The sequence below is a fragment of the Vitis vinifera genome, chromosome 19, assembly GCF_030704535.1.
Source record: "Vitis vinifera cultivar Pinot Noir 40024 chromosome 19, ASM3070453v1".
NCBI lineage: Eukaryota > Viridiplantae > Streptophyta > Magnoliopsida > Vitales > Vitaceae > Vitis > Vitis vinifera.
In genome coordinates, this window is record NC_081823.1 from 480,386 (window position 1) to 507,940 (window position 27,555).

The window sequence follows — 27,555 nt, forward strand, 5'->3', positions numbered from 1 at the left end:
ACCACAACCATTGACTAGAGTTTCTGAGGACTCATAATGCATGTGTCCACTTTTATGTATCAACATTGAGTCCTATCCAATTCTTTCTCAATCTCCACTAACACATGATATTCAAACTAAAAGTTACATATCCATTTATGACTATGATTCCCAACTATCTTTTCTATTGTGACACATAATGGAACATGTAGCTTACTAGTAGTGCGATCTAAGCTAATAAAAAGTTTTAAAACCTATCACCAGTTAGTTGTACAAGAGTCATGATATATTTGCATTAAATACATGTTTCATTGAAAGATAATACTCTATTGGATCTACCTTCAAAATGTGATACACAAATTTTAATAATTCTTCACATGAAATAGTGTTTGAGACCTTAATGCCTTTACCTTTATGTCATTCAAAATAGAAAGTATATATTTTCATCCCATACCCAATCTCCTTCATGTAAAAACATCATTCCGACTTATCAATTATCGAAACAACAAAATAATCCCAACTATTAATACCAACACACAATAATACAATATTTTTGAGTTATAACAAAGCATTACCATTAGTAAATGGGTATTCATTTTTAAAAAAGTATTCACTATTAAATTCATATCAATTAAGTAGATATTTATTTATTTTTAGTAAATAAAAAATAAAAAGATTATTAATCATCTTTACTATCACAAATATTGTCAATAATACTACAAAATAAAATGTTTCTAGCTATGAAATAATGTCCAATATTTTAACTCTCAATCATTTTTACCAAAGAAAAAAAAACATTTATTTAGTAAAAGAATGATACATTAATTTAAGAATGAATGTCAAGGGTAATTTTTAAATGATTCAACTTCAATAGAGTAAAACTAAAAATAATAATAATAATAACAATATAGAGTTAAGATAGAATTACTACTTATAGACTAAACCTACATCAAGTTGGATCAAAGTTAAAGTTTGGTATACAAATAAAAGGTACTACTTCATCTATTATGTTAAAATATGCCAATAAAAACAAAAACCACCCTAAATTCGATAGTTGAATTTAATTACTTACCATCATTGGACTTTCTCATATGGATAATGCTCCTCACACTTTTTATGTTTCTTTACTGCTTTTGAGTCGTTTATCATGGCTGCAAACCAAATTTATTTATTGTCACAATTCAAATGTTTACTGAGTAATAACAATTGCATATAAGAGTTCATTCCAAGTATCAGGAACACCAGCAAGACACCAATGGCTACAATCACTTATTTGACCACCATTATATATAGATGGATGTCCATCTTTCCTTAGTTGTGATAATATAGTTATATCGAGTAATGATACGACTTTCGACATCTTGCTTAGAACTTCCTTCACCACCCCTACCGCCGGTGGCAAAGCCCCAGGGTATGTTGAACCTTTTATAGGTTCAGTTTGTCCTTTGCATGTTGCTAATTTCTCCTTCCATTCTTCACCACTGTTCCATCAACAAAATAAAATTATATGCCGAGAAATTAATTGAAAAATAAATATGATATGAATATGTTTATATATATGTATTTGAAATTTTAGTAGTTAATTTGATTTGAAACTAGGGTGGGACTATTTATTTCATAATTTTTTCACTAAATGTTAAATTGCATTTGTAAATATAGTGTATTATGGTATTGCCCTTTGATTTGGGCCACATTTTAGAGCCCAAAAGTTTGGGTTGGGTTGGGAGTGTTGAGTCATGCCTGCCCTAAAATAAGCAAATATCCATATAATTTGATTAGCAATTACATTTTTAAATTTAATTTACTCTAACTTCCATGATGTTTGGATGCATTTTCTATGTTTTGTTTTTAAAAATAGAAAATTTTATAAATAAATAAAAAACATAGAAATTTTATTCAAAAAGTAGATATATACCTTATACACTTGAAAATACTTTTTAGTATTTTTAAAATCCAAGTTAAAAAATTTCAGTTTATCAAAATTTTTAAATTAAAAAAAAAAAAAAGAATACAAGATATTTTCTACTTTTGATATAAGAATTCTTATATTTGTATAGAAGTCTTTATTTTTTAAAATTAAAAGTAGAAAATATATCTAAATGACACCCTAATTTTTTATGTCATATTCACTAGTGAGTACTTCTCCCATGCAAACGTAAGCAAAGAAGAGAACTTACAGATTATGCGTCGGAGAAATGCCTTGGAAGAACACATTAGTCATAGCAGGATTGATGTTAAAGTCTACCCATTTGGACCAAGTAGTTAGTCCTCTTTTATAAGCAGCCAAACGGTCCATGTCTTTAATCAACTTTCCTCCTATTTGAATATAATCCCATCTGAAATTCAAAAAAAGAAAGTACAAAGCATTGAGATTGAGTTATATATAAGAATAAATAATATATATGAAACATAAACATAAAAATATTTTTTTATGGGGTTAAGCATCGATCTTACGGTTGTATGGATCCATTGTGGAGCCACCAATGCCATGTATTGAATACGAGCGTGTCAACACCTTTCCATAATTGGCCACCTTCAATGGAGTCGATCTTTAGTACCCTGCCCAACTTTTTCTCATGTACTAAATCTACTAGAAAGGCATTGAAACATAATGTTATTGAAATCCCATACTCCTGCAAAAATAATTCCATAATTTTGAAATCAATGTGGAGAATAATCATTTTGATATTAAAATTATAATAAAAATTAATATATTTTGAATACAAAAAATATTTTAGGAACTTACCGGCCATGTAATGGTCTGGAGGTTTCCCTTATTGCTTTTATTGACTTGTGCTTGGGGGATTGCAGCATGGACCAGGCAAGTGAGTGATTGCCATTGATTTTCACTTAGAGAATCTCCTACAAACATTATCTTTTTTCCCTTAAACCTCTTCAAGAAATCCTCTCCATTGAATCTGCAGATATGTAAAATAATAAAGTTGTGAAGGGTATTTAGGTCATATGCTTTACTAAGTAATATGATAAAAATGAAATTTCTTAATTTTATATGTTAAATAAAATACATTAAAGTATGTTTGAGATGATTAACTTTTAACCTCCAAATTTAATAATAAAGGACGTAGGAATATGTTTTTTTTTTAACTAAATAATAAATACAAAAGGATAAAATATGCTCAATTTCTTCATATTAGTGAATATTGAGATCTTTTTGAGACAAGATTGGTGGTGAGACATTTAAAATGATCGAGATTAAAATATTACTTTTGCCCATATTTGAGGATAGTAAGGTAATTACAATTATTTTATAACTTTATAAACATTATTTTAACAATTTTTTGATTGAAAGCAATTATATTTTCAAATGTTTATTTTGTAATGAATTTAGAGAAATTGAAAATAAAAAAAATGGTGAAAAACTTTTGCATTGTAGATAATAGGTTGAAAAAACTGTTGTCCATATTTAAAATTTTAAACAGAATTTTGTTTTAAAGGTTACCGAGAACTATTAAAAAAAAAGTCATTTTTAAAGTGCAACAATGCTATCCTAAATAATTATTCTCAGAAATTAAAAAAAAAACTAAAAATGGAAACTAAAAAAGAATTTAAACACTTTTAGACTATGATAAATAATGGGAAATGAATATGAAAATTTTAATTCTTGTGTTTGGATACAACTATAAATATAATATTTGAATAATTATTTGTTTCCATTTTAATATGAGTAATAATTTTAATATGAAGTAAAAAAGAAATGAAAGAAAATTAAATTATCGATGAACCTCTAGCTTTTATAAAAAATATTTTAAATTTTTTTAGTGGTTTTTATCCTATACTTTTTCCATCTTATTTCTATGTCATCCAAATATAAGAAAATATTTTTTCTTATAATTTTTTCTTTCTTTAAAGGTTTAAAAAAATATTCATTTACTTTGTCATTTATATCATATACATGTCATCGATAAGTTTTAAGAATGTTTGGATAAAAACTATTATTATTTTTATAAATATAAAAAACATCTTTATTTTTAATAAAATAATTTTCAAATATAAATTCAATAATAATTATTTTACTTTTGAATCATAATGAAATATTTAATTATTAATACGGGATTATAAAATTCAGTAAATATTAAAAATTCAAATTCATCAAATAAAGTCAAATGAAGTATTTATAAATATACCTTGGCAATGTACAACCATGGGGCTGCCATCTATACTTGAGATAGAGCTTATCTGGCCTTCCATTTTTTTGACAGTCAACGTGTGGACTGATGAATGGACAGATGGAGGAATCATACAGGGGATAAGAATCATCCACCACCCAAGTTCCTTTGAAGAAATCACAGCCATCAAATTGGGGTTGCATGGCCTTATGATGCTCTACACTTGCACTGGATTGTTGAAGCCATGAAAGAAGAAAAAGAAGAATAGAAGAAAGAAAAAAACACAGGCCTTCAAAACTAAATCCCATTGGGAGAGATGGGTTGTGGGTAGAATGATGAAATGTTGTATCATATTTATATTGTTAGTGTGGCTGCCCACACTTATGGCATGACCAATTTTCAAAATTTCAAAATTTATTTTTATTGTTTTGAAATGATGATTTCCATTTGGGTTTTTTTCTCTATGGTTTTGAGAGATATTATTTCCAATCAAGGAAAATTAAGCATATCTTAATTATGGGTTTTATGTGCTAATAATATTTTTTTTAGGTCAAATTATGATAAGGTTAGTGATAAAACAAAGGTTTATGGAAAGAAATAAACAAAGATTAGGAAGCTTTTTATTATGTTTTTTCTTTAAAGGAAAATTAAGCATATCTTAAGAAATAAACAAAGGTTTATGGAAAGAAATAAACAAAGATTAGGAAGCTTTTTATTATGTTTTTTCTTTAAAGGAAAATTAAGCATATCTTAATTATGGGTTTTATGTGCTAATAATATTTTTTTTAGGTCAAATTATGATAAGGTTAGTGATAAAACAAAGGTTTATGGAAAGAAATAAACAAAGGTTTATGGAAAGAAATAAACAAAGATTAGGAAGCTTTTTATTATGTTTTTTCTTTAAAGGAAAATTAAGCATATCTTAATTATGGGTTTTATGTGCTAATAATATTTTTTTTAGGTCAAATTATGATAAGGTTAGTGATAAAACAAAGGTTTATGGAAAGAAATAAACAAAGATTAGGAAGCTTTTTATTATGTTTTTTCTTTAAAGGAAAATTAAGCATATCTTAAGAAATAAATAAAGGTTTATGGAAAGAAATAAACAAAGATTAGGAAGCTTTTTATTATGTTTTTTCTTTAAAGGAAAATTAAGCATATCTTAAGAAATAAACAAAGGTTTATGGAAAGAAATAAACAAAGATTAGGAAGCTTTTTATTATTGTGGACCCCGCATTTCGGCTCATGCGTTTCCCACTCGATGGCGAACTCGATTTTAATTTGAAAAATTGATCTTTATTGATTAAGAAAAATTGACTTGGAGTCGCCACTTATTTTTGTTTTATTTTTAAAGGGTAAACAAAATAAGAAAGAAAAACCCTAAGTGTGACTCCTTGTTTTGGAAAAGATGGTCTGTGAAAATCCGGATCGGGTTCGGGGGTCAGGTTACTTATCGGGAAGGTACGGTAAAGACCGTAGCACCCCTCAAAGCCCCTAAAGTCGAGTCTCTACTAATAAAGTGAAACTGACGTGGCAATCGAATGAGAAAGTCAATGGATACTCACATCAATCATGCATATATAAGAATCGGAATATATATAGTGAATGATCAGAATGAGTGAATGCGTACCTGGGCAGCAAACAGCAACGCGCTATCAAGAAGCGAGATTAGTGCACAATTAATGAATACAAAATATAGCTCATGCATGTCAGAGTGCAAAGCGAAGCTTAAGCAAAATACCGTAAGCACGACAATTGCCAGTCAAAAGGGGTCAAACATAGGGCCCCCACCAAAGCCCAATTTATTACTCATGAACTAGTCTCACAAATTCCGTGTTTTGGAATTATGAAGGAATCACTATTGCTTATGTAAAGCCAAGAAGATCAGAAGGTTATTTAGGAACTAAAATGTGATTAAAAGCTATTCGGATGAAAAACTGGATTATTGGAGCTTATTGGAAAATTGGAGTATTTGGAATTAAGTTCTGAAGATTAGAGCCCTGGTGATTAAATCGAAATTTATTAAAGAAAATGAGAAACAGGCTTTAGGAAATTGAACTACGAGACCATAGACCTTTGAAAGTTGAATTTATAATAATGATAGTGATGAGGGCTTGAGAATTTGAATTAATAATAATAATAAGATCTCGAAAAGTCTGCATTAATGATAATAATAACAATAATAAGATTTTGAAGGTGTGAATTAATAATAATAATAATAATAAGATTTTGAGAATTTGGATTGATGATAATAATAGCAATAAATGGATGTTGAAAGTGTGAATTAATAATAATGATAATGATGAGATTTTGGAGGCTTGGATTAATGATACTAATAGATAATAATAAATAAATAGATTTTGAAATTTGGGTTAGTAATAATAATTATGGGGTTTTGAAAGTTTGGATTAATGATGGTGATAATAAGTAGATTTTGAAAATGTGAATTAATAATAATGATAATAATGAGGTTTTGAAAGTTTGGTTAATGATGATAAAAATAATGACAATAAATAGATTTTGAAATTTGGGTTAGTAATAATAATTATAAGGTTTTGAAAGTTTGGATTAATGATAGTAATAATAATAATAAATAGATTTTGAAAATGTGAATTAATAATAATGATAATAATGAGATTTTGGAAGTTTGGTTAATAATGATAAAAATAATGACAATAAATAGATTTTGAAATTTGGGTTAGTAATAATAATTATAAGGTTTTGAAAGTTTGGATTAATGATAGTAATAATAATAATAAATAGATTTTGAAAATGTGAATTAATAATAATGATAATAATGAGGTTTTGAAAGTTTGGTTAATGATGATAAAAATAATGACAATAAATAGATTTTGAAATTTGGGTTAGTAATAATAATTATAAGGTTTTGAAAGTTTGGATTAATGATAGTAATAATAATAATAAATAGATTTTGAAAATGTGAATTAATAATAATGATAATAATGAGGTTTTGAAAGTTTGGTTAATGATGATAAAAATAATGATAATAAATAGATTTTGAAATTTGGGTTAGTAATAATAATTATGGGGTTTTGAAAGTTTGGATTAATGATAGTAATAATAATAATAAATAGATTTTGAAAATGTGAATTAATAATAATGATAATAATGAGGTTTTGAAAGTTTGGTTAATGATGATAAAAATAATGACAATAAATAGATTTTGAAATTTGGGTTAGTAATAATAATTATGGGGTTTTGAAAGTTTGGATTAAGAATAATAGGAATAATAAGATTATGGAAGTGTGAATTGATAATAATAACAATAGTAAGATTTTGATAATTGGATTAATAATAATAATAATAATAATAATAATAATAATAACACTAATTGCAATAATAATAATAATTAGAGATAATAATTAATAATAATAAAAAATAAAAGATGATATTCATCCATCAAGCCCAAAAGTCAATAGCAAAAGCAGGGCCTTCTCTTCCTTCTCTCTTTTCTTTTTAATATCTTCCCACTTGGGCCTGGCCTTCACCTCAAATCCAAACCCAAAATCTTCATGAACAAACCCATGCAAACATCCATCACACCTGGGCCCAGTACCCCCAACTCAAGCCCAAGTCCAAACTCTCATCTCTCTTTGAACCATCAAGCATACGTCCTTCTCCACTTCTGGCGACGGCGACGGCGACGGAGGAACTGGATATGAGAGGCTTCTCCGGGGGCCCTCGAAGCTGGTCCGAACTGCCGGCGCTTCGCGCCACGCCGCCGCGTCGTCCTGCTCTCCCCGGCGTCGAACACGTCCAGCTGCAGCGTCCCGGTGACGGCGCGGAGCTGGCTGCTGCAGCCCTTGCAGGCGCGCGAGGGGCTTCCTCTCCCGGCTGACGTCGATCTGATGGATAAGGTGGCGGTCATGGGGCTGTCCAAGGGGACGCGACGGGATGGGGGTGCAGCCTTTGGCCTCGACGGAGGCAGGGAAAGCATGCGGGTGGCACCAAGTGGACTTCCGTCCATTGAAGAAGGAGAAGGACGTGGGTGAGGCAAGGACAAGCGTGGGTGTTAAAGAGATGGAAGGGTGACAGGGACGGCCATGCACAATGGTCTCCATGCGCATGAATGGGAGGTGGATGACGAGGATTAGCATGAGAGATGGGTATGAAAGATTCTGGATGGTGTTTCTCAAGGAACACTTCAATCCGAACGGCCAAACTTACACAAGATGCCCAACACTCGAAAGAAGAGAACGAAAACAGAGGAAAGAGAATAAAACAAGAAAAGAAAACAGAGCATGCGTGAGGAAAGATGATGTCTTTAACTCCAAAATCCATTTTAATGAAGATTAAGAAGCTTTCCAAAAGAAACAGATGGGGTCCCAACACATAAATATCTAGCACAACCATTACTCAATACCCACAGAAGAAAAACAGAGACTCAGCAAGTAACCATGAAAAACGTGTTCCACATGCTGGGTGATCCAAGCAAATACTCATACCCACAAGGAGCATAGCAAAACAGTAATAATAAAGAAACTTCAAGTATTCGGCATGCTAACCTGCGTGAATCCTCTCAAGCAAAAGCCTTCCTCTTCCCCTCTGTCTCTCCAAAAAGCCCCTCTCGACAGCTGCCTCCAGAAAAAAAAACCCAACCCCCTTTCAACCCCTTTTCTTGCTTTTTTTAAACCTCCTCACCTTGTCTTCCTTAGCAAGCCATCCTCGGCTCCACTACTACACATCCCATCTGCCGCCCAAAAGCCCTGCATCCCCTACAGCCTCAGAGCCCCCAAACACAGCTCTCCCATCATGTCGAGCCCCGGGAAATAAAAATTAAAATTCAAAAAAGTCTCTGCTTCCGGGGGGTCTACAATTATGTTTTTTCTTTAAAGGAAAATTAAGCATATCTTAATTATGGGTTTTATGTGCTAATAATATTTTTTTTTTAAGTCAAATTATGATAAGGTTAGTGATAAAACAAAGGTTTATGGAAAGAAATAAACAAAGATTAGGAAGCTTTTTATTATGTTTTTTCTTTAAAGGAAAATTAAGCATATCTTAATTATGGGTTTTATGTGCTAATAATATTTTTTTTTAAGTCAAATTATGATAAGGTTAGTGATAAAACAAAGGTTTATGGAAAGAAAAAAACAAAGATTAGGAAGCTTTTTATTATGTTTTTTCTTTAAAGGAAAATTAAGCATATCTTAATTATGGGTTTTATGTGCTAATAATATTTTTTTTAGGTCAAATTATGATAAGGTTAGTGATAAAACAAAGGTTTATGGAAAGAAATAAACAAAGATTAGGAAGCTTTTTATTATGTTTTTTCTTTAAAGGAAAATTAAGCATATCTTAATAAATAAACAAAGGTTTATGGAAAGAAATAAACAAAGATTAGGAAATTTTTTATTATGTTTTTTCTTTAAAGGAAAATTAAGCATATCTTAATTATGGGTTTTATGTGCTAATAATATTTTTTTTAGGTCAAATTATGATAAGGTTAGTGATAAAACAAAGGTTTATGGAAAGAAATAAACAAAGATTAGGAAGCTTTTTATTATGTTTTTTCTTTAAAGGAAAATTAAGCATATCTTAAGAAATAAACAAAGGTTTATGGAAAGAAATAAACAAAGATTAGGAAGCTTTTTATTATGTTTTTTCTTTAAAGGAAAATTAAACATATCTTAATTATGGGTTTTATGTGCTAATAATATTTTTTTTAGATCAAATTATGATAAAGTTAGTGATAAAACAAAGGTTTATGTAAAGAAATAAACAAAGGTTTATGGAAAGAAATAAATAAAGATTAGGAAGCTTTTTATTATGTTTTTTCTTTAAAAAAATGAAAAAACAAATCCAAGGGAAATGATTTTAAAATGTTTAAATATTATGAAAAAATGATTAAAAAAAATTAAGGAAAAGAGGAGCGAAAATCTTCATTTTCTTTTCCCAAAAAAAAAATAAAAGTGGGAAAAAAATCATCACTCAAGATTTAATTTTCTCTCTCTTTAATGAAAAGAGAAATTTTGTAGATTATTTTTGTGCCAACTGTTTCCCTTCATCTTCCATATAAATATGGTTTGACCAAATTACATTAATTTTTGTGCCAATTAGTGTGTAGATTATTTTTGGGATAACCGGTTAAAAGGGACAAATATCCCTCAATATTGCATAACTAACCTCTCACTTATTTAAGTCTCAAAAATGACCCAATTCGGACAAAAATACCCCCTCAGCTATCTTTTCAGCCCATTTTCCCTCCAATTCCAATTTTCCCTTGTGTTGTGTCTCTTCCTTACCCTGCAAACCCATTTGTTCCATCTGTTAACCTACGAGAAACAAATCACGAAGGATTTTTCCGTTTATTGCAAGAGAACAAAAAGGCAACACAACACAAAGTAAAAACAGAAAGTAAGTTTCACTATTTCATTCTTTGATTTTAGTTTTTCGAACTGTACATATGAATCTTCATCCATGAAATGAGAAAAAACCCTAAGTGTCTTATTTTGGTTCATTTTTATTTATTTTTTCAATCAAACCCTATTTTTCATCTTTATAATATTGTGTGTTGATTCAGTTCATGAACATGGAGGAAGAAAAAAATTCGGTGATGAAAAATACGAAACAGAAGAGGTATAAAATTTTGGGAAAAAAGAGAAGTGAAAGAAAGCCAGGTTTTGAAACCTCGTCATCGTCATCAAAAAATGAGAAGAAATCAACTGATTCAGTAAGCATTAATTTTCTACTTGAAATTTTGATTTTTAATTTTATCATTTTTAATAGATTATCTTTTTTTTTTTTATGAATTTATTTTTCATGAATTGATAATGTAATTGTTGAAATTTTTCTCAATAAGGTTATAGTCCAAGGTTTAAAGCAATATTTGAATGATTAGAAAAAACTAAACTTAACTACTATCAAGTTTACCATCAAAAGGTTTTGAAATTTTGTGTAATGAAGTTATTTGTTATGAATTTATAACGTATTTGAATATAATTTTTATGAAATTATTTTATCCAAATATTTAGAATTTTGATTTAAATATATATGTTAAGAAAAAATTGAACTTAACTGCTATCAAGTTCATTGTCAACAGGTTGCAATTTCAAAATGGGTATTAGGAGTTGTCCACCTTCATCGAAGGATTATATATGTATATGACTTATTGATGGGCATCAATAATAATGCAAGATTGCAAGTTGCCATTAAACCATTAGCCAAATTGTTGCCGCATATATTGAATGCAATAGCATATTATGGGTTTCATGGTGACACAAAAGTTAACTACCAGGAATGGAAAATTGAACGGCTGTAAGATATTCCTCAACAGGAAAATGAGTAAGTGATCTTAAATTTACTTTCATAACTTATACACTTAATCCTTAATAATATCCCTAACATTGATTATCTGTGTACCATGCAGTGGTGATTGTGGCATGTTTGTTATCAAATATGTTGAATACTTAATGCACAACCATCCATTGAAGTCATTAACAAGTGCTCGAATGGACTGGTTTCGGGAAAAGATTGCAGCAGAGTTATTTTATATGAAATACTTGCCTATGTAATGAATTCATGTTGATATTTCACATTTTGATAATGTAGTTGGATGGTTTGTTATATGTAATTGGATAGCTTCATATATGTAGTTAGACATTTTGATAAATGTAGTTGGACAGGTTGATATATCTACTTGGATATTTTGATGAATGTTGTTCGATAGTTATGTATACAATTGGCCTTTTAAACTAAACTTGAATGTTGTCAAGTTGTTATGTGTACAAACTTGAAGGTAGTTAAGTCCACAGTCTTAATAGAACACTTGAACTTAACTACTATCAAGTTAACTGTGAACAAACATGACAGATATTAAGTCGAAATCTATTCCAGAATAACATATTTAATCTGGACTTAACAGGTATCAAGTTGATCTTCTATAGACTCATAGGAAGTTGTGTCTACAGTTGCCATTTTAACTTGAACTTAACTATTGTCAAGTTATTTTATGAACAAACTTAAAGGTAGTTAAGTCCACAGTCTTCAGAGAAAACCTGAACTTAACTATTGTCAAGTTGTTTTATGAACAAACTTGAAAGTAGTTAAGTTCACAGTCTTCAGACAAAACCTGAACTTAACTATTGTCAAGTTGTTTTATGTATAAACTTGAAGGTAGTTAAGTCCACAATCTTTAGACAAAACCTGAACTTAACTATTGTCAAGTTGTTTTATGTACCAACTTGAAGGCAGTTAAGTCAACGATCTTTAGACAAAACCTGAACTTAACCATTGTCAAGTTGTTTTATGTACAAACTTGAAGGTAGTTAAGTCTATAGTCTTCAGACAAAACCTAAATTTAACTATTGTCAAGTTTCTTATCAATAAACGTGAGAACAGTTGAGTCCATAGTTTGAGAATAAAAATGTAATTTTCATTCATATTTTATACATAACTCATCATAACATATATGTATAAAAGTAACAAATATCTCCATTTCTATGGGTATGCAAAAAAAGGGGATCATTATTACAATATTCATCTATGTGCTTATCCTATCACCTTATACAAAAAAAGTAACTTACATTTCCGTTCACATGGGTACCAAAAAAACAAAAAAGCTCACTATTACAATTTTCATTCCATGTAAGTTCATAGAGTGCCAAAGCTATCATGATATCAAGGGATTGGTCGTTTGCATGTTTTCCGATTATGCCCATATTGACCACATCGACTACAACGAGATGTGTGCTTGCCCTCTCCACCAGAAGAAATTCTTACTTTCCTTGGTCTTCCTGTTGGACGTCTCGTTTTAGGTGGTAACACAACTTTGTCACGAATATGATTAGGTACTACCCAATCTATTTCATTTCCAGTTGGATAAATACACTCTGAATATGAAGATAACAATGCTTTAGTAGTAAAATACTTGGAGCACAAAGTGTAACATGAAATGTTGTAAAAACTACAAGCAGCAATAGCATGTGCACATGGAATATGATCAAGATCAAATTGTCGACATGTGCATGAACGAGTGTCTAAATTCACTTGAGCACTAATGCCAACATAGTTAACATTACACTCCTTGGAGTTGATAGGTTCCACTAGATATGTTGCTGACATATTATACCTTGAATGAAGTTCTCCATCAGCCCACATGGTAAGTTCAGTTAACATTGACATTGCTTGTTGTTGACGAGTCACAAACCATTTTTGAAGTAAGTTTCTCAATTCTTCAACCAATTGCAAAACTGGAAGATCTCTAGCATTTTTCAACACAGTATTAAGGCTTTGAACGATCCCTGTCGTCATGATATTATATCTTTTTTCGGTAGAATATGAACGTGCTCATCGATCAACACCTCTATCCATCAAATATCTTGCTACTCTTGGGTCAATCATCTCTAGTTGCCCAAATATAAAATTAAACTCTGAAACATGATAAGCATGGGCAACATCATGGAACAACTTATGAATTGCAGGATTCTTGAACTTTGTCTTCAAATTTTGTCCAACGTGATAAGTGCAGACACCATGCCTCGCATGGGGAAATACTTTATGTACTGCTTTTTCAATGCTACCATGTCGATCTGATATCACAAACAAATCATCAATGTGTCCAAGTGCATCATGCAGTTTTTGTAAAAACCACTCCCATGAGGCATCATTTTCTGAATCACCAATCCCAAAGGCTAAAGGGTATATCTGATTGTTGCCATCTTTACACGCTGCAATAAATAAAGTCCCTAAGTACTTTGCTTTCAAAAATGTCCCATCAACTGCAATCACAGGCCTTATTGATGTGTGAAACCCAACAAGAGATGCACCAATCGACATAAAAAAGTATTTGAATTGATTATCACAATCAGTAACTATATCAGTAATGGTACCAAGATTTTTTTGCTCTAAAACATTGCAATAGGATGATAAAGTGTTATAAGACTCCTCAGGTGATCCCTTAATAGAACCGAAAGCAAGTTCTTTGGCTCTCCACGCCTTATCATAACTGATTTGAACACCATACTGCTTTCGAATGTTTGCTACAATGTCTTTTGGTCAAAATTCACAACCAACCCCTTGATATGTTTCTTTTATACTCTCACCAATCAACCAACTACTTGCATGTCGATTGTCACGAGACATCATACCTAACCGATAAGTGTGTGTTGAATAGAATTTCATTATGTGAAACATATTGGAAATCCCCAACTTGGTAACACGAACTCGCCACTTGCATTCTTTATCAAAACATTCAACAAGCAATAACTTAGTAGTGGATTTAGTTGTTTTGAACTCAAACTTCCTTTTCAGAGCCATCATATACAACTTCCTTTATAATTCTTTCTTATTTGAGTATATTTGGTGCTCTTCTAGATGGTCATCACTAATTCCACTAACTATAGGTTGTTGCATCATGTTTTGTCTTTCATTTGCTACATCTTCGATTATAGTGGGATTGTCATGTATGAAACCATCATTTGTATCAATCATGGTCAAGATTTCTGCACTCTGAGTTGAACTAGTTCTGAATGAGCCAATTTGGGTCACTTGCTTATCACTAGTAGGGTTAGTATTCATCCTATAATCCTCCTCATTAATTGCAGTCTCATTTATGTTCCAATCATGAACTTTATACCCTTCAAGTGACTCATTTTGAAATCTTGGTCCATTTTCACCATCAACAGTAAGAGTTTCAACTGAATCACAATGAATGTGTCTACTTTTTTGCATCAACATTGAGTCTCCATTCAATTCTTTATCAATCTCAGAAGGCATATGACATTCAAAATAAAAATTGCAAATTGATTTCTGATTGTGATTATCAATTCTCTTTTCAACTATGATGCACAATGGAACAAACAGCTTACCATTTGTACAATTTAAACCAATAAAGAATTTCACATCCCCATTGTCAGTTAGTTGTATAAGACTTGTGGGTATGTTGGCATTGAATACATACTTCATTGAAAGAAAACAATTTGTTGGATCTAGCTTCAGAATATGATAGACAACCCCTAATAACTCTTTATATGATATAGTTTTCGGGATCTCAATGCCTTTACCTTTACTTCCTTCGAAATAGAAAACATTTCCATCTCGTACCCATTCTCCTTCATATAAAAGCATTATTCCTACTTCATCAACCACTAAAATAACAAAATAATTCAATTAGTGGCATCAACAAATAATATTAGAATATTTTTTAGTTACACCATAGCATTAGCACCAATAAGTAGGTATTAATTTTAAAAAACTCATTCATTATTAAATACATATTATTTCATTACACATATTTATTTTTTTAATAAACAACAAATAAATAACATTATTAATCATCTTTACTACCTCAAATAATACCAATAATGCTAAAGAAATACAATGTATATAGTTATTAAATAAATTCAAACATTGTAACTCTAAACTATTTTAAACAATAAAAATATATTTATTTACTAAAAGATTGGTTATGTTATAATTCATTTAATGTCAAGGGTAATTTGCAAATGATTCAACTCAAATTGAGTATAATTAAATAAAATAACAATAATATAATGTTACTATAAAATAACTATATACAATCTTAACTTACGTCAAGTTTAACTTAACACATGTCAAGTTCAACTTAATATCCGTAAGGTTTTGATATATAACTAAAAAAGATAACTTTATATATTATATCAAAACCCTATTCACACATATTTACATCTATATAAAGAACAAATATGCAAACAATACCAAAACCATCATAAAATTCCACAAGTTTTATTACTTACCATTATTTGATTTTTTCATATAGACAATGTTTCTCCACACTACACTTTTTAAGCTGATGGTTTCCTTCTTTTAATCCCTTTTTTCATGGCTGTAAATGATATTAAAAAAATTATAACAATTTCAAACTTATTTAAATATTTACTACATCTCATTAAATGTTTGAAAATATTCAATAAATAAAACATGAAAGAAAAAAATATGGAAAAATAAAAATAAACGTACACTGTTTATCCAACCACAACTTAAAGCGCTTTAAGTTGAAGAAATCCGAAGAGAAATTGTGTGAGACTTGAAGAAATGCACTGAAAAGAGAGAAACGGAATAACAGGAGAAAATAAAAAAAAAAAAAGGAGAAAGTGGAAGAAATAATAAAAAAGAGGTGAATGGAGGGAAATAAAATTAGAATGGGAGGGAAAAAGGAGTTGATGTAGCTGAGGGGTATTTTTGTCTAGATCGGGTCATTTTGGAGGCTATTAAAAGTGGGGGGTTAGTTTTACAATATTGAGGGTTTTTTGTCCCTTTTGATCCAGTTTCCCATTATTTTTTTCATTGTTATTCTACAATTGATCAAATTCTTACACCAACGAATTGCCATTAAAGGAACAAAACATTTTCTACCTTTTTTTTCACAACCATCCCATTTATTTTGTTGACTTGTGATTGTGTTGTATTTTTGCTTTTATGTTAATATTTTATCTATTTAAAATATACGTCACCTAAGGTTATCAACAATTCTTAAAAACAATTTTAGTTATTTTTATAATAAAATTTTATTTAAGAATTCAAATATGAAAAACAATTTTCTCAATATGTTTTTATGAAGACAAAGATATTATGCATTTATATATAGGATAAATTCTTAAAAAACTATTTCTCAATCTTAAATTTGAAAAATGTAGTTTTTAAGTTGGAAGATCCATTCCAAATGGGTCTTTAATTTTCACAACCATAAGGAATATATTTATCATCAAATGAAAACAATTCACAATTTTATTAGTATAGACAACAAGGAGTACATTTAGGCATTTAAAACATTTTAACCCATAATAAGACTTGCATATAAAAGTTCATTCCAAGTATCAGGAACTCCAGCAAGACACCAATGGCTACAATCATCTTCCTTCCTTCCATTGTTACCATAGTAGGATGGGTGTCCATCTTTCCTCAACTGTGATAATGTCGTTATATCGAGCAATTGAACCGGTTTCGACATTTGACTCAACACTTCCTTTAATATTTTTGCTTCCGATGGCATCCCTGCTGGATACATGGAGCCACTTAATGGTTGAGTTTGGCCATTGCAAGTTGTTGACCCCGATTGTTTCCATTCGTCACCACTGCTCCGTAAATTATAAATATGAAAAAAAATAATTAAAAAATTTGAAAATGACTACAATATAACATAATATAACTAAAAGAGATATATAAAGATGAAATATTCATAGCAGATTTATTAAGACACGTGCATGGGTTACCCATAAGAATATTGATGATTATAATAAAAGAGGAGAACTTACTTATAATGAGTAGGTGAAATGCCTTGAAAGAAAACCCTGGTGACAGCAGGATTGATGTTGGACTCGACCCACTTGGACCATGTGGTTAGTCCCTCCTTAAATGCAACCAATCGATTCATGTCACTGTAGTACTTACCTCCTATTTCAATGTAGTCCCATCTAAAACCAAAATAAGTAAAAAATAAAAAAATAAAATTAATGATCTATATTAAAGATTAATTTTGACAACTTTAATTTATTTTTAATATATTTCTTACGGTTGTTTGCTTCCTTTATGGATCCACCAATGCCATGTATTGAAGATAAGCATATCAAATCCTTTCCATGCATTGCCCCCAACAATGGAATCAAGCCTTAAAACCTTACCTACCTTTGCTTTAACTAAATCAACCAGAAAATCATTATGAGACAAATATATTGAAATCCCAAACTCCTGCAAAATGAAAAAACAAATCCCCATTTTAGTTAATAAAAATTTAATTAACATATAAAGAGAAAAGGAATAAATATTTTAAAAAAAAGGGGTTCTAGTGAAAACATTTCTAAAGTGAATGGGGCCTTATGTTATAGAGACACTTTTAAAAAGGAAAAGTCACATTCCCTACATGGTTGTATATAGTTTGAATATTAATTATAAGTGGACCGACCATTGCTAAAGCCAATGATTCATATTTCACTTTCATTGTTGTGGCATTATTTCTTGTGAAATTAGGTAAAAGTGAAAGAAAATTTTACATTAAGGTGCAGTCAACTAAAAACAAAAGTTAAAAGATTTATCTTATGCCAATAAAATAAATTTAACCATTCAATTCACCTACCATTTTAGACAGTCATGACCAAGTTGTCATAGCCCTACTACAAAGCTAGCTATAAGAAGGGACCACATGCAACATCAACCCCATCTGGCCAACTTTATGGGGTTAGATTTGAGCTGCAACATGTGGCCTTTATGTTTAGGGCATATGCCTCTTGTGTTTGGGAACAACATGCTTGACCATTCTTAACACCAACCTCGACCACAAATTTAGGAACAACATGCTTGACTGAACACCTAACTTCAATTACATATGAACTCATGATTAGTTATTACTTCAAATTTCATTAGATCTAGTTGTAACTTTAAATATAAGTATTTTTCGAAAAACTATAAGAACAAAAAAATAAGTAATATTAAACATAAAATTTGAGATAAGAATAAATAGGTGGGATGCAAGTTTGAGAATTTTTTTTTTTTTTTTTTTTTGTGAAAAACTCAGTGGATTTAGGAATTGTTAAATTCCGCCCTCAACTTACTCTTATATATAAAAAATAAAAAATAATTTAATTTATTTTTTATTTTTCTTTTCTTTAACACACAAAATAAAAAACTTATTTTTAAAAAAATAAATTTGTAAATTATATTTATTTTAAATTTAATTTAAAATAAATGGGGTTGGGCATATACCTCTCTTAGTTGTTTATTTATTTATTTAATAAGGTTGAAAGGAGTATTACTAGTTGTTTTTATAATTTTGTTTATTTATTATCCTTATCCTAAATAAATTATTAAAAAGCTTAAAATTAATTCCTCTTAAATGAAATACCTACCAAATTTCTACCTCAAAGCTACAAAATGGGGAAAAGAGAGAGAGAGAGAGAGAGAGAGAGAGAGAGAGAGAGAGAGAGAGAGAGAGAGAGAGAGAGAGAATGAATGATTAAAAAGGCTAAAAAGCTTAGGAATAACTCTTCTTAAATGAAATACCCACAAACAGCTACAAAATGGGAAAGAGAGAGAGACAGAGATCAAAAGTACTGTATTAAAAAAAAAAAAAGGAAAATGGAAAAGAGAATTACTAGAGAAACTTACTGGCATAGTAAAAGTGGAGAGGTCATTCTGTCTGTCAACAGTGTACCTAGACCTGGGTACTGCAGCATGCAACATGCAAGTGAGAGATTGCCATTGATTCAGACTCAAAGAATCCCCCACAAACATTATCCTTTTCCCTTTATACCTTGCCAAAAACTCTACTCCATTGAATCTGCATCACATCTCTCAAATCTACTAGTCAAAAAGCTCATAATAATTCTCATCAAATAATAAACACCAATCCACTTTTTTCCTTTTTCATTATGATAAAAAAAAATATTATTTTCACTAAAGAATTTGTGTCGGCGGGGGAGCTAGCTTTTGTTGAAATCTACATCATGGATGAATTATAGCAATGGGGAAATAGTTGGTCACTGAATTCATTATTTTTTGTAGGACACGCCCATGTGATCAACAAAAAAAAAAAAAAAAAAAAAGAACCCCACTCATCATCATTATGAAATTAATAATATTAAAAATCAATAAATTTTCGGGTAGTCCAATTAAAACCCAAAAAAGTTTGACACATTTTGGTGGGTTTAAAAAAATATTTTCATAAAAAAACATGTGTTAATACATTGATAAGCTTAATGAGATGTAGAAGCATTTGAGTTGTGAGTATGAACAAAAGAAGCTCAATTTATCATCTAACAGGTCTTATTAATGAATTAGTTATAGTGGAAGTCAAATTCCATATGCTTTTAGTACACTTAATGTATAAGATACCTCGGCAAAATGCAACCGCTAGGCCGCCATCGGTATTTGAGGTAGAGTTTGTCCGGCCTCCCATTCTTTTGACAGTCGAACTCTTTGTCGATAAACGGACAAATTGAAGATTGATACAAAGGAAAAGTATCATCAATCACCCAAGATCCTTGGTAGAGATTACACCCAGCAAGCTGTGCTGCTACTTCATCACTAGAAGAACCCTCCACTTTGGCATTGGATTCATGAAGCCATGACACCAAAAAAATTGCTGCAAAAAAGCAGAGGAAGCCACCAAAACCATATCCCATTGGAGAAGAGAAAGAGGATAAGGATTTGAAGAGCAGTGGTGAGAAAAATGAGAAAGATTTCCATATATATATATAACTTAAAGTTTGGACCCCGTTTCCTCCAAGTTGTGCAGCTGGCTTTTGAGTTAAAAGACAAAGTTTTCCATTTCCATAACTTTTTCTTTTTCATTTTTTAGTGCTCTAGTTTTGGACCCATTTCCATTTTTCTTTTTCTAGTTTTAAGTTAACTTTCTCATCGTTTCTCTGCTGATTTTTCTCTTTTTGTTTTTGGGTTCTTTTTCTTATTCGGTTGTCAGGAAAGCGAAGGCATCCACAAATTGTGTCGGCAGTTCAGTTGGACTTCATTATGAGATTTCATTGGCTGACAAATGTTAAATCAAAAAGAGTAATTGCCATTAAGCTTGAAAGAACATGCATGTTATACAAACTACCTCACAATAATGTTGTTCTTTAAATTGGATTTAGCATTTTTCTCTTTTTCTTTCCTCATTTTCCTAAAATCCAAACAGGCAAAGATATTATCATCTTAGCATTGTGTGGAACCTACGTTACTTGAGTAGGGTGTTTGACCTTTACCATGGAGCTATTCATTTTGCATAAAGAGACAATTTTTTAAAGTTATAGAGGTTAAAATATCAAGAACAGATAATATCTATAGAGGCCTTATTAAAGAACATAAGCTATTTTTATCACCTCATTTGTATGATATAGAACAAAATGGAAGAATATCAAAACTTTTCCGATAACAATTTTAAAAATCAATTTTTGAGAATCATTCTTAAAAATGGTTTTAGTTATTTTTAAAACAAAATTTTATTTAGAAATTTAATTCTTTAAAATCATTATAATGAATATAAAACTGTTTTTAAAAACATTTATCAACTAGGCACTAGGTCATTATTACAATATTTTCCCTTTCTCCTTGGAATAAACCAGAAAGACATTGCTTATTTTTACCATGTTTCCTTTGCTTCCCTCTTTTTCCCAAGATCCAAACAGCCCAAGATGTGACACCCAACTCACAATAAAAAATTGAGGTAAACCAAAGGACTTGTTATTATTTACTAAATGCCATGGAAATGATAATCTTATTCAATTTTTCCCCCCAAAAATTGTCCAATTTCTTAAGGCAATTCACCCATAAATCAATGCTCACAGGATCAAATTGTAAAGGATCTCGTTCCAAGTATCAGGAACTCCTGCAAGACACCAATGGCTGCAGTCCATTCCCGTTGGTCCTCCCAGGCCATACATAGAAGGATGACCATCTTTCCGCAGCAGTGAGAGGTTTGTTACATCCAGCAATACTACCGGTTTCTTCATCTTACTTAGTACACCCTTCTGCACCCCCAAAGCCGGTGGCAGACCGCCCGGGTATGTCGAAACTAGCAGGGGTTCCTTCTCGTGGATGCAGTTCTTTGCACCAGGCTCACCCCAGCTCGTGCCACTGATTTCACAATCGTTAAAGTACTTTTTTTACTTTTAAAAGCAAAAACATATTCTTAAAATGTACTTTTTTTATCAGTACTAAAATATTTCTAGTTAATATTTTAATTTTTTTGTTTTTGAAAGTAAATAATATACTATTTTAACATCATAAAAGCACTTTGAAATTAAATAATACTTGAGATAGTGAAATTAAAAATGTTTTCCAAATGCTGTTTTCATGTCTTCTCATGTAATACTTGTATATGTTTATATTACATTAACAAATATTTGGGGAATGTGAGAGCTTACTTGTAATGAGATGGAGAAACTCCTTGAAAGAAAACTTTAGATTTTGTAGGATCAATGTTTAAGTCTACCCAGTTTGCCCAAGTTGTTAACGCCTCCTCAAAAGCAATCATTCGATCCATGTCCTTGAATATCTTCTTTCCTGATTGAATGTAATCCCATCTACAAAATGTGGAGAAAAATTTTTAGGCATATAATACTAATAAAATATCGGATATAACACATTGGTATTAATGGTTAATTCGATAATTTGAATGATTTGAATTTTAGTGATAAAATTTCTAGTTTTAAATGAAAAAAATTGAAAAATAGTATTAAGGTTTAGGACAAACGGTTGCATTGGTCCTCTTCTATTCCACCAATGCCAAGTATTGAAGATAAGCATGTCAATGTTTTTCCAAAGCTTGCCTCCCTGAATCGAGTCAAGTTTCAAGACTCTTCCAATTTTTTCATGTACGACATCTACTAGGTATACACTACGATCGAGCATCACTTTTACGTCATAATCCTGTAATATCATTCATGAATAGCAAAAAAGAATTAATATTTAGTCATTACATTTCATGATGTACAAATCATTTAATACACCCACAATTGATTGGTTCCCAAGTCAATTGAGATTATCTTTATCGATATAATATTTTAAGATGATATTGTTTTGATATCGACTTTTATGGTCTAAAAGTTATGAATAATCTATCATGACAAAAATTATAAAAGTTTCCAAATTTCATATTAGACAATAGATACGACTACTCGATAATATAGACAAAATTATTTTCTATCCTAATTGATGTGATTATGACATTACAAATGATCTTAAGACCCAAATTTTAAGTTCTTTGATAATTGCATTTGGTCAATTGTTGATAAACATTTAAACTTAAAAAAAAAAAAAAAAAACTGAAATTGTCTATTTCTATGAAATAACCTAATTTTATTATTTTAACTTCACACAAAATCAAAAGTATTTATCTATGAAATAAATTGATTGGAAGTTTTATTGTTTTTGAAAATAAAATGATATGATGAAAAAATTAATGGGGTTGGATATATGATTTTGAAATAATGAAGGGAAATGGATGAGAAATTGATGAATAGAAATTCCATTAATGTGGGCGGAAGCTCCCAACAAAGAAGTGGACCACCACCCACATGGTTGTTAAACCATGACAAAAAATTTCCCATCGCCCAAACATGGTCTGTCTGGTCTTCTTGTCAAAATTAATAAAAACCAAATTCATGCGAAAAAACAAAACAAAAAGGAGAAAGATGTGACCTCACCACTATCTATCACATTCTTGATGCAACTCCACCGTCACATGCTCCTTTTTATTTTAATTACATAACATAATAAAAAGATTTAGATTTTTTTTAAAGCTCCATTTGATCACAAAAAATATAGAAAAAATAAATAAATTAGTTGAAAAATCATATAGAATAAAACCTATTTGAAGATTTATATATTTTTTAAATGATTCATTCTTTGTATATAAATAAAAAGTAGAAAAATAAAGTCGACCATGTCCATAGAAAAATAATTTTCTTCCAACTTTTCATATTTTTTTTTCTTAAATATTTTTTTTCTGATCTTTTAAAATGGGATCTTAAAAGCATGTAAAAACAATTATTAAGTGTAAACCAATATTTTTATTTTTTATTTTCTTTTTCTCAAACTTTCTAAGATCGGAAACAAACATAATGAATATCCATACTTAATTTTAAAATAAAAAATTAATAAATCAAACATACCATGAATGTGAATGTGGAGACGTCACCAACTCTCATGACATTGTATTGAGTTTGAGGAACAGAAGCATGAAGCATGCATGTGAGTGATTGCCATTGATTTCTACTCAATGAATCTCCGATAAACATTATGCTCTTTCCTCTAAATCTTTCTAAGAAATCTTGTCCATCAAATCTGCAAAATTGAAAATTAAAAAAAATTATCAAAGTTTTCATATTCTAGTTTTTGACATAAAACATGAAGTTCCAACTCTAAACCATTTATTTTAAATCTTGGTTATTATTAGAAAAATGTTAAAAAATATTTTAAAAAATAAATTAGTCTTTAAACGTGTTTGATAGTAATTCTTGAGATTTGAAATTTTTTACTTTTTAAGTATTAAAAGTGTTAAAAATACTTTTTAAAATCACTCTCAAACGTACTCATCAAATATGTTTGAAACATTGAAATAGATACAAAGAATGATTCACCTCCTTTTTTTCATTTCTATTCATTTTCTGGCTCAAGCATATTAACTCTTTTATTTGATTTATTTTGCAAAATAGAAAAAAAAACCAATAATAAAAATTATTTTATGAAATTACATATCTTCACATGAATTTTAGATAAAAATAGAAAAATAGTTTTGAAAATAAAATTTGTTCAAATGACACCACTTATAATGATGAGCAATGATTACTAATTTATCCAAAGAAAAAAGTTAGAAAGGGGAAAATATGGTAATCATTATAATGAAATGATGGCACTACTTATCAACTCATTTCTTTTTATTTTCACGTTATCATTTTAAAATAATTATTATGGTTTATATTATTATTAAATTTATTTTTCAATTATTTTATTATTATTTTACTAATATTAAGAGTAGTTATAACATATAATTTGACCCTTTTTAAATAAATGGCAAGAATAATTATTATGATGTTATTACATCATAAAAAAATCAAGTAATAAAAAATCACAATCCCAAGGCACCTCCACCGTACGACCCGTGAGCTTCATCGCATTAAGATATTTCTCTTCCACTCACCACATGGAAACACAGAATCTTTGTCATCATCACTATCAACAAAAGTGTAAAGTACCATCCCACGCGCACCTCTAGCACGTGTACTTTCTTAGCCAATCAGAAGTCAGGTTGACTTTTGCGTTTAAAAAATAATTTATTTTTTACATAAATATATGTAAATAAATAATATTTTTTAAACTTGATAAATAATTAAAATATTGAAAGAGATTTATATAAAAAAATAAATATATATGTACAACATGTGAAAATAAATAATTCACATATTGTGACCTTTTTGAAGATTTTCATAAATATAAATAACCAATAAAAATATCATACAAATAATTAAAAATGCCACATTAACATGTGGAATTTAAGGAAATATTGTTGGCAATAAAATAGGTAATAATAATTAATTAATGCATTTGGTTTAATATCAATTTTGGATCATTAATCATTACCTACAACATTAATGAGTCATAAAAAATAGCTATAAATTCAATATTTCAACCCATAAAATAACAACAAATATTTCTACCCTAATTATTAAAAAGAGACTAAAAAAACATAGACAATAATAATGAATAAAAGGTAAAAGTAGTTCCAAGTTATCACCATTTAATGATATTTATATAAGTACTAATTTGACTTTAATAAATATTATTTTTTCGTTAGAATATATGAAATTTGAATGATTTTTTTAGAGGGTTTTTTATTATTATTAGTATTTAAAAGTGTGGACTAAACATGCTATTTCCATAAAATATAAATGGGTTTTCTTTGAAATGGATTTATTCTTTCAAAGTGAAAATTAGTTTGCATTTTGTGAGAAATATTCCTTGAAAATGCCTATAAATCCATTCACTCCACACTGAACCAAGTATTGAGGAACCAATACACAAATCAGAGAGAAAGAGCAGAAAACCAATAAGAACAAAACCATACCAACACACAAATCATAGAGAGGAGGAACCAATGCACAACTCATAGAGAGAGAGAGGGATTTACCTCTGCAAAGCACAGCCCTGGGGCTGCCATCTGAACTTGAGATACAAATCATCCATTCGCCCATTCCTCTGGCAATTGAACTCCCTCTCTATGAATGGGCATTCCTCCGCCTTGTACAGAGGATATGTCTCATCCCTAACCCATATCCCTTGAAAAAAATCACACTTCTCCCCACTCCCAACCGCATTTCCAATACACACAAGAACAACAAAAATGAACAAGACACCCTGAACCCATGAACCCATTTCTCAATCTCAAGCTCCCCAAGAGAGAGAAACAGAGATGGGTTTTGTGTGGAATTCTACTCTAGTAAAGACCCATTTCCCATTTCCCATGTCTCAACATTTCTATTTAATATATAGACAAAAGAAGGAGGATGTAGAAAGAGAGTAATGTTTCAATGTGGGTAAATGAGGAAGTGATTTGTCTCTGTTTTTTAAAAGAGGAAAGGAGGACTTTGGGTGTGTTGTCATGTATGGTCACTATGGTGTGATAATATATTAATATGTACAAGAGATGCGCTGGATAATAAGGTGTCATGTGGACTTTTGACCCAAACTCAGCCAATGAGAGGCCCTTGGTTGGTTTGGTTTTTCTCCATGGGATAACTACTTTTTCTTTGCTTTTTCATTTTTTGGATTTCTTAAATTTTTGAATTCATGTAACTATAAGTCCTTCGATAGGGTCAAATTGATACCTACCAAAAATTAAACCAATCTCAATATACCACTCAGGCAATGAGAGTGAGAGTTTTTTTATTTTTTATCTACTCGATAATGATTTGTCATGTTATTAGATGGTACAAATTGAATAAAAAAAAAAAAAGATAAGTACAATTTGCCTTAATTGAAAAGTTTTTTGGTTGATTATCCTAATCTATGGTTTGAAAGCATCAATGAAGGATTAATGGCTCTATCACTAAATTCAATAGATGGAATGGGTAAACGATTTTTTTATTATTATTATTAATTAACCATGATTCTATCATGGTTGGTAGTTTGTCTATTCTTTTCATATGAAGTGTAAATAAGTTTAATTTGCCTAAAATTTAAATAAAAATTGATGTAAAATAGTAAAAGCATCATCCAAATCTTAAATTTGAAAGAAAAGTTAAGACCTTATCATATTATCAATTTGGATTGCCTCGTGTTTTCAATGTATAAAAACCTTGTTTGATAGTCATGAGTGTAATCATGTCCCAAAATGGTTTTAGAGTTATATTAAGAGTACATTTTGGAGTGATTTTAGAAAACGTTTATAACATTTCTAACATTTAAATGATAAAAATTTTCAAGTATTAAAAATATCAAAAGCGTTTTGTAAAATCACTATCAAACGGACTCTAAAACACTATTATTGTTTTCATCATTTTTTCAATTTTGTTTTCCAAAACTTGTATACATATTTTTAATAAATCCAATTAGATAAAAGCATATGTTTTCAAATATTTACATTGTTTTCATTATTTTTACATTCAAATACAAGTTTTGAAAGTCATTCTTTTGGTCTAATTAATTGTTCATGCATAGCAAGACTAAGTTCCTGTTTGGATTTGCTTCCAACTAACCCAATCAGGTTGAACATTCAAGAGGAAGAATGAATTGGGTATCAGTCAATTTTTCTACTAGACTAGATAATTGATAAATGTCAGACAACAATCGGAATAAAATACAAGTAAAAAAGAAATATTCACTCGTTCTAACTTCTTTCTGAGCTTAAAATATATCCATTAATCCAAAAATCCCTTTGACCAACAATCTTTGATGAATGAACACAAAAGCTTCATAGTTTGATGAAGAAGCCTTTCTTTCATACACAACTTAAACATAATTC

General features: G+C 29.8%; 3 protein-coding genes across 3 annotated transcripts; all 3 read right to left on the bottom strand.

The window, feature by feature from the left end:
• Nucleotides 1-1,142: 1,142 nt before the first annotated feature.
• Nucleotides 1,143-4,480, bottom strand: LOC100262361 (protein trichome birefringence-like 41). Its single transcript, XM_002283584.4, has 5 exons — nt 4,125-4,480; nt 2,726-2,897; nt 2,434-2,612; nt 2,157-2,315; nt 1,143-1,460 (listed from the first exon to the last, which is right to left on the bottom strand). The coding sequence occupies exons 1-5, from the start codon at nt 4,412-4,414 to the stop codon at nt 1,169-1,171; spliced, it is 1,092 nt and encodes a 363-aa protein (XP_002283620.2). The 5' UTR covers nt 4,415-4,480; the 3' UTR covers nt 1,143-1,168.
• A 12,322-nt stretch (nt 4,481-16,802) lies between these two features.
• Nucleotides 16,803-20,430, bottom strand: LOC100253718 (protein trichome birefringence-like 38). Its single transcript, XM_002285573.5, has 5 exons — nt 19,932-20,430; nt 19,206-19,377; nt 17,617-17,792; nt 17,360-17,518; nt 16,803-17,179 (listed from the first exon to the last, which is right to left on the bottom strand). The coding sequence occupies exons 1-5, from the start codon at nt 20,219-20,221 to the stop codon at nt 16,879-16,881; spliced, it is 1,098 nt and encodes a 365-aa protein (XP_002285609.1). The 5' UTR covers nt 20,222-20,430; the 3' UTR covers nt 16,803-16,878.
• An 823-nt stretch (nt 20,431-21,253) lies between these two features.
• On the bottom strand, nt 21,254-26,115 carry LOC100250342 (protein trichome birefringence-like 41). Its single transcript, XM_002283575.4, has 5 exons — nt 25,723-26,115; nt 23,708-23,879; nt 22,288-22,463; nt 21,959-22,117; nt 21,254-21,668 (listed from the first exon to the last, which is right to left on the bottom strand). Exons 1-5 carry the CDS (start codon nt 25,965-25,967, stop codon nt 21,374-21,376), a joined length of 1,047 nt encoding a protein of 348 aa, XP_002283611.1. The 5' UTR covers nt 25,968-26,115; the 3' UTR covers nt 21,254-21,373.
• Nucleotides 26,116-27,555: the final 1,440 nt, after the last annotated feature.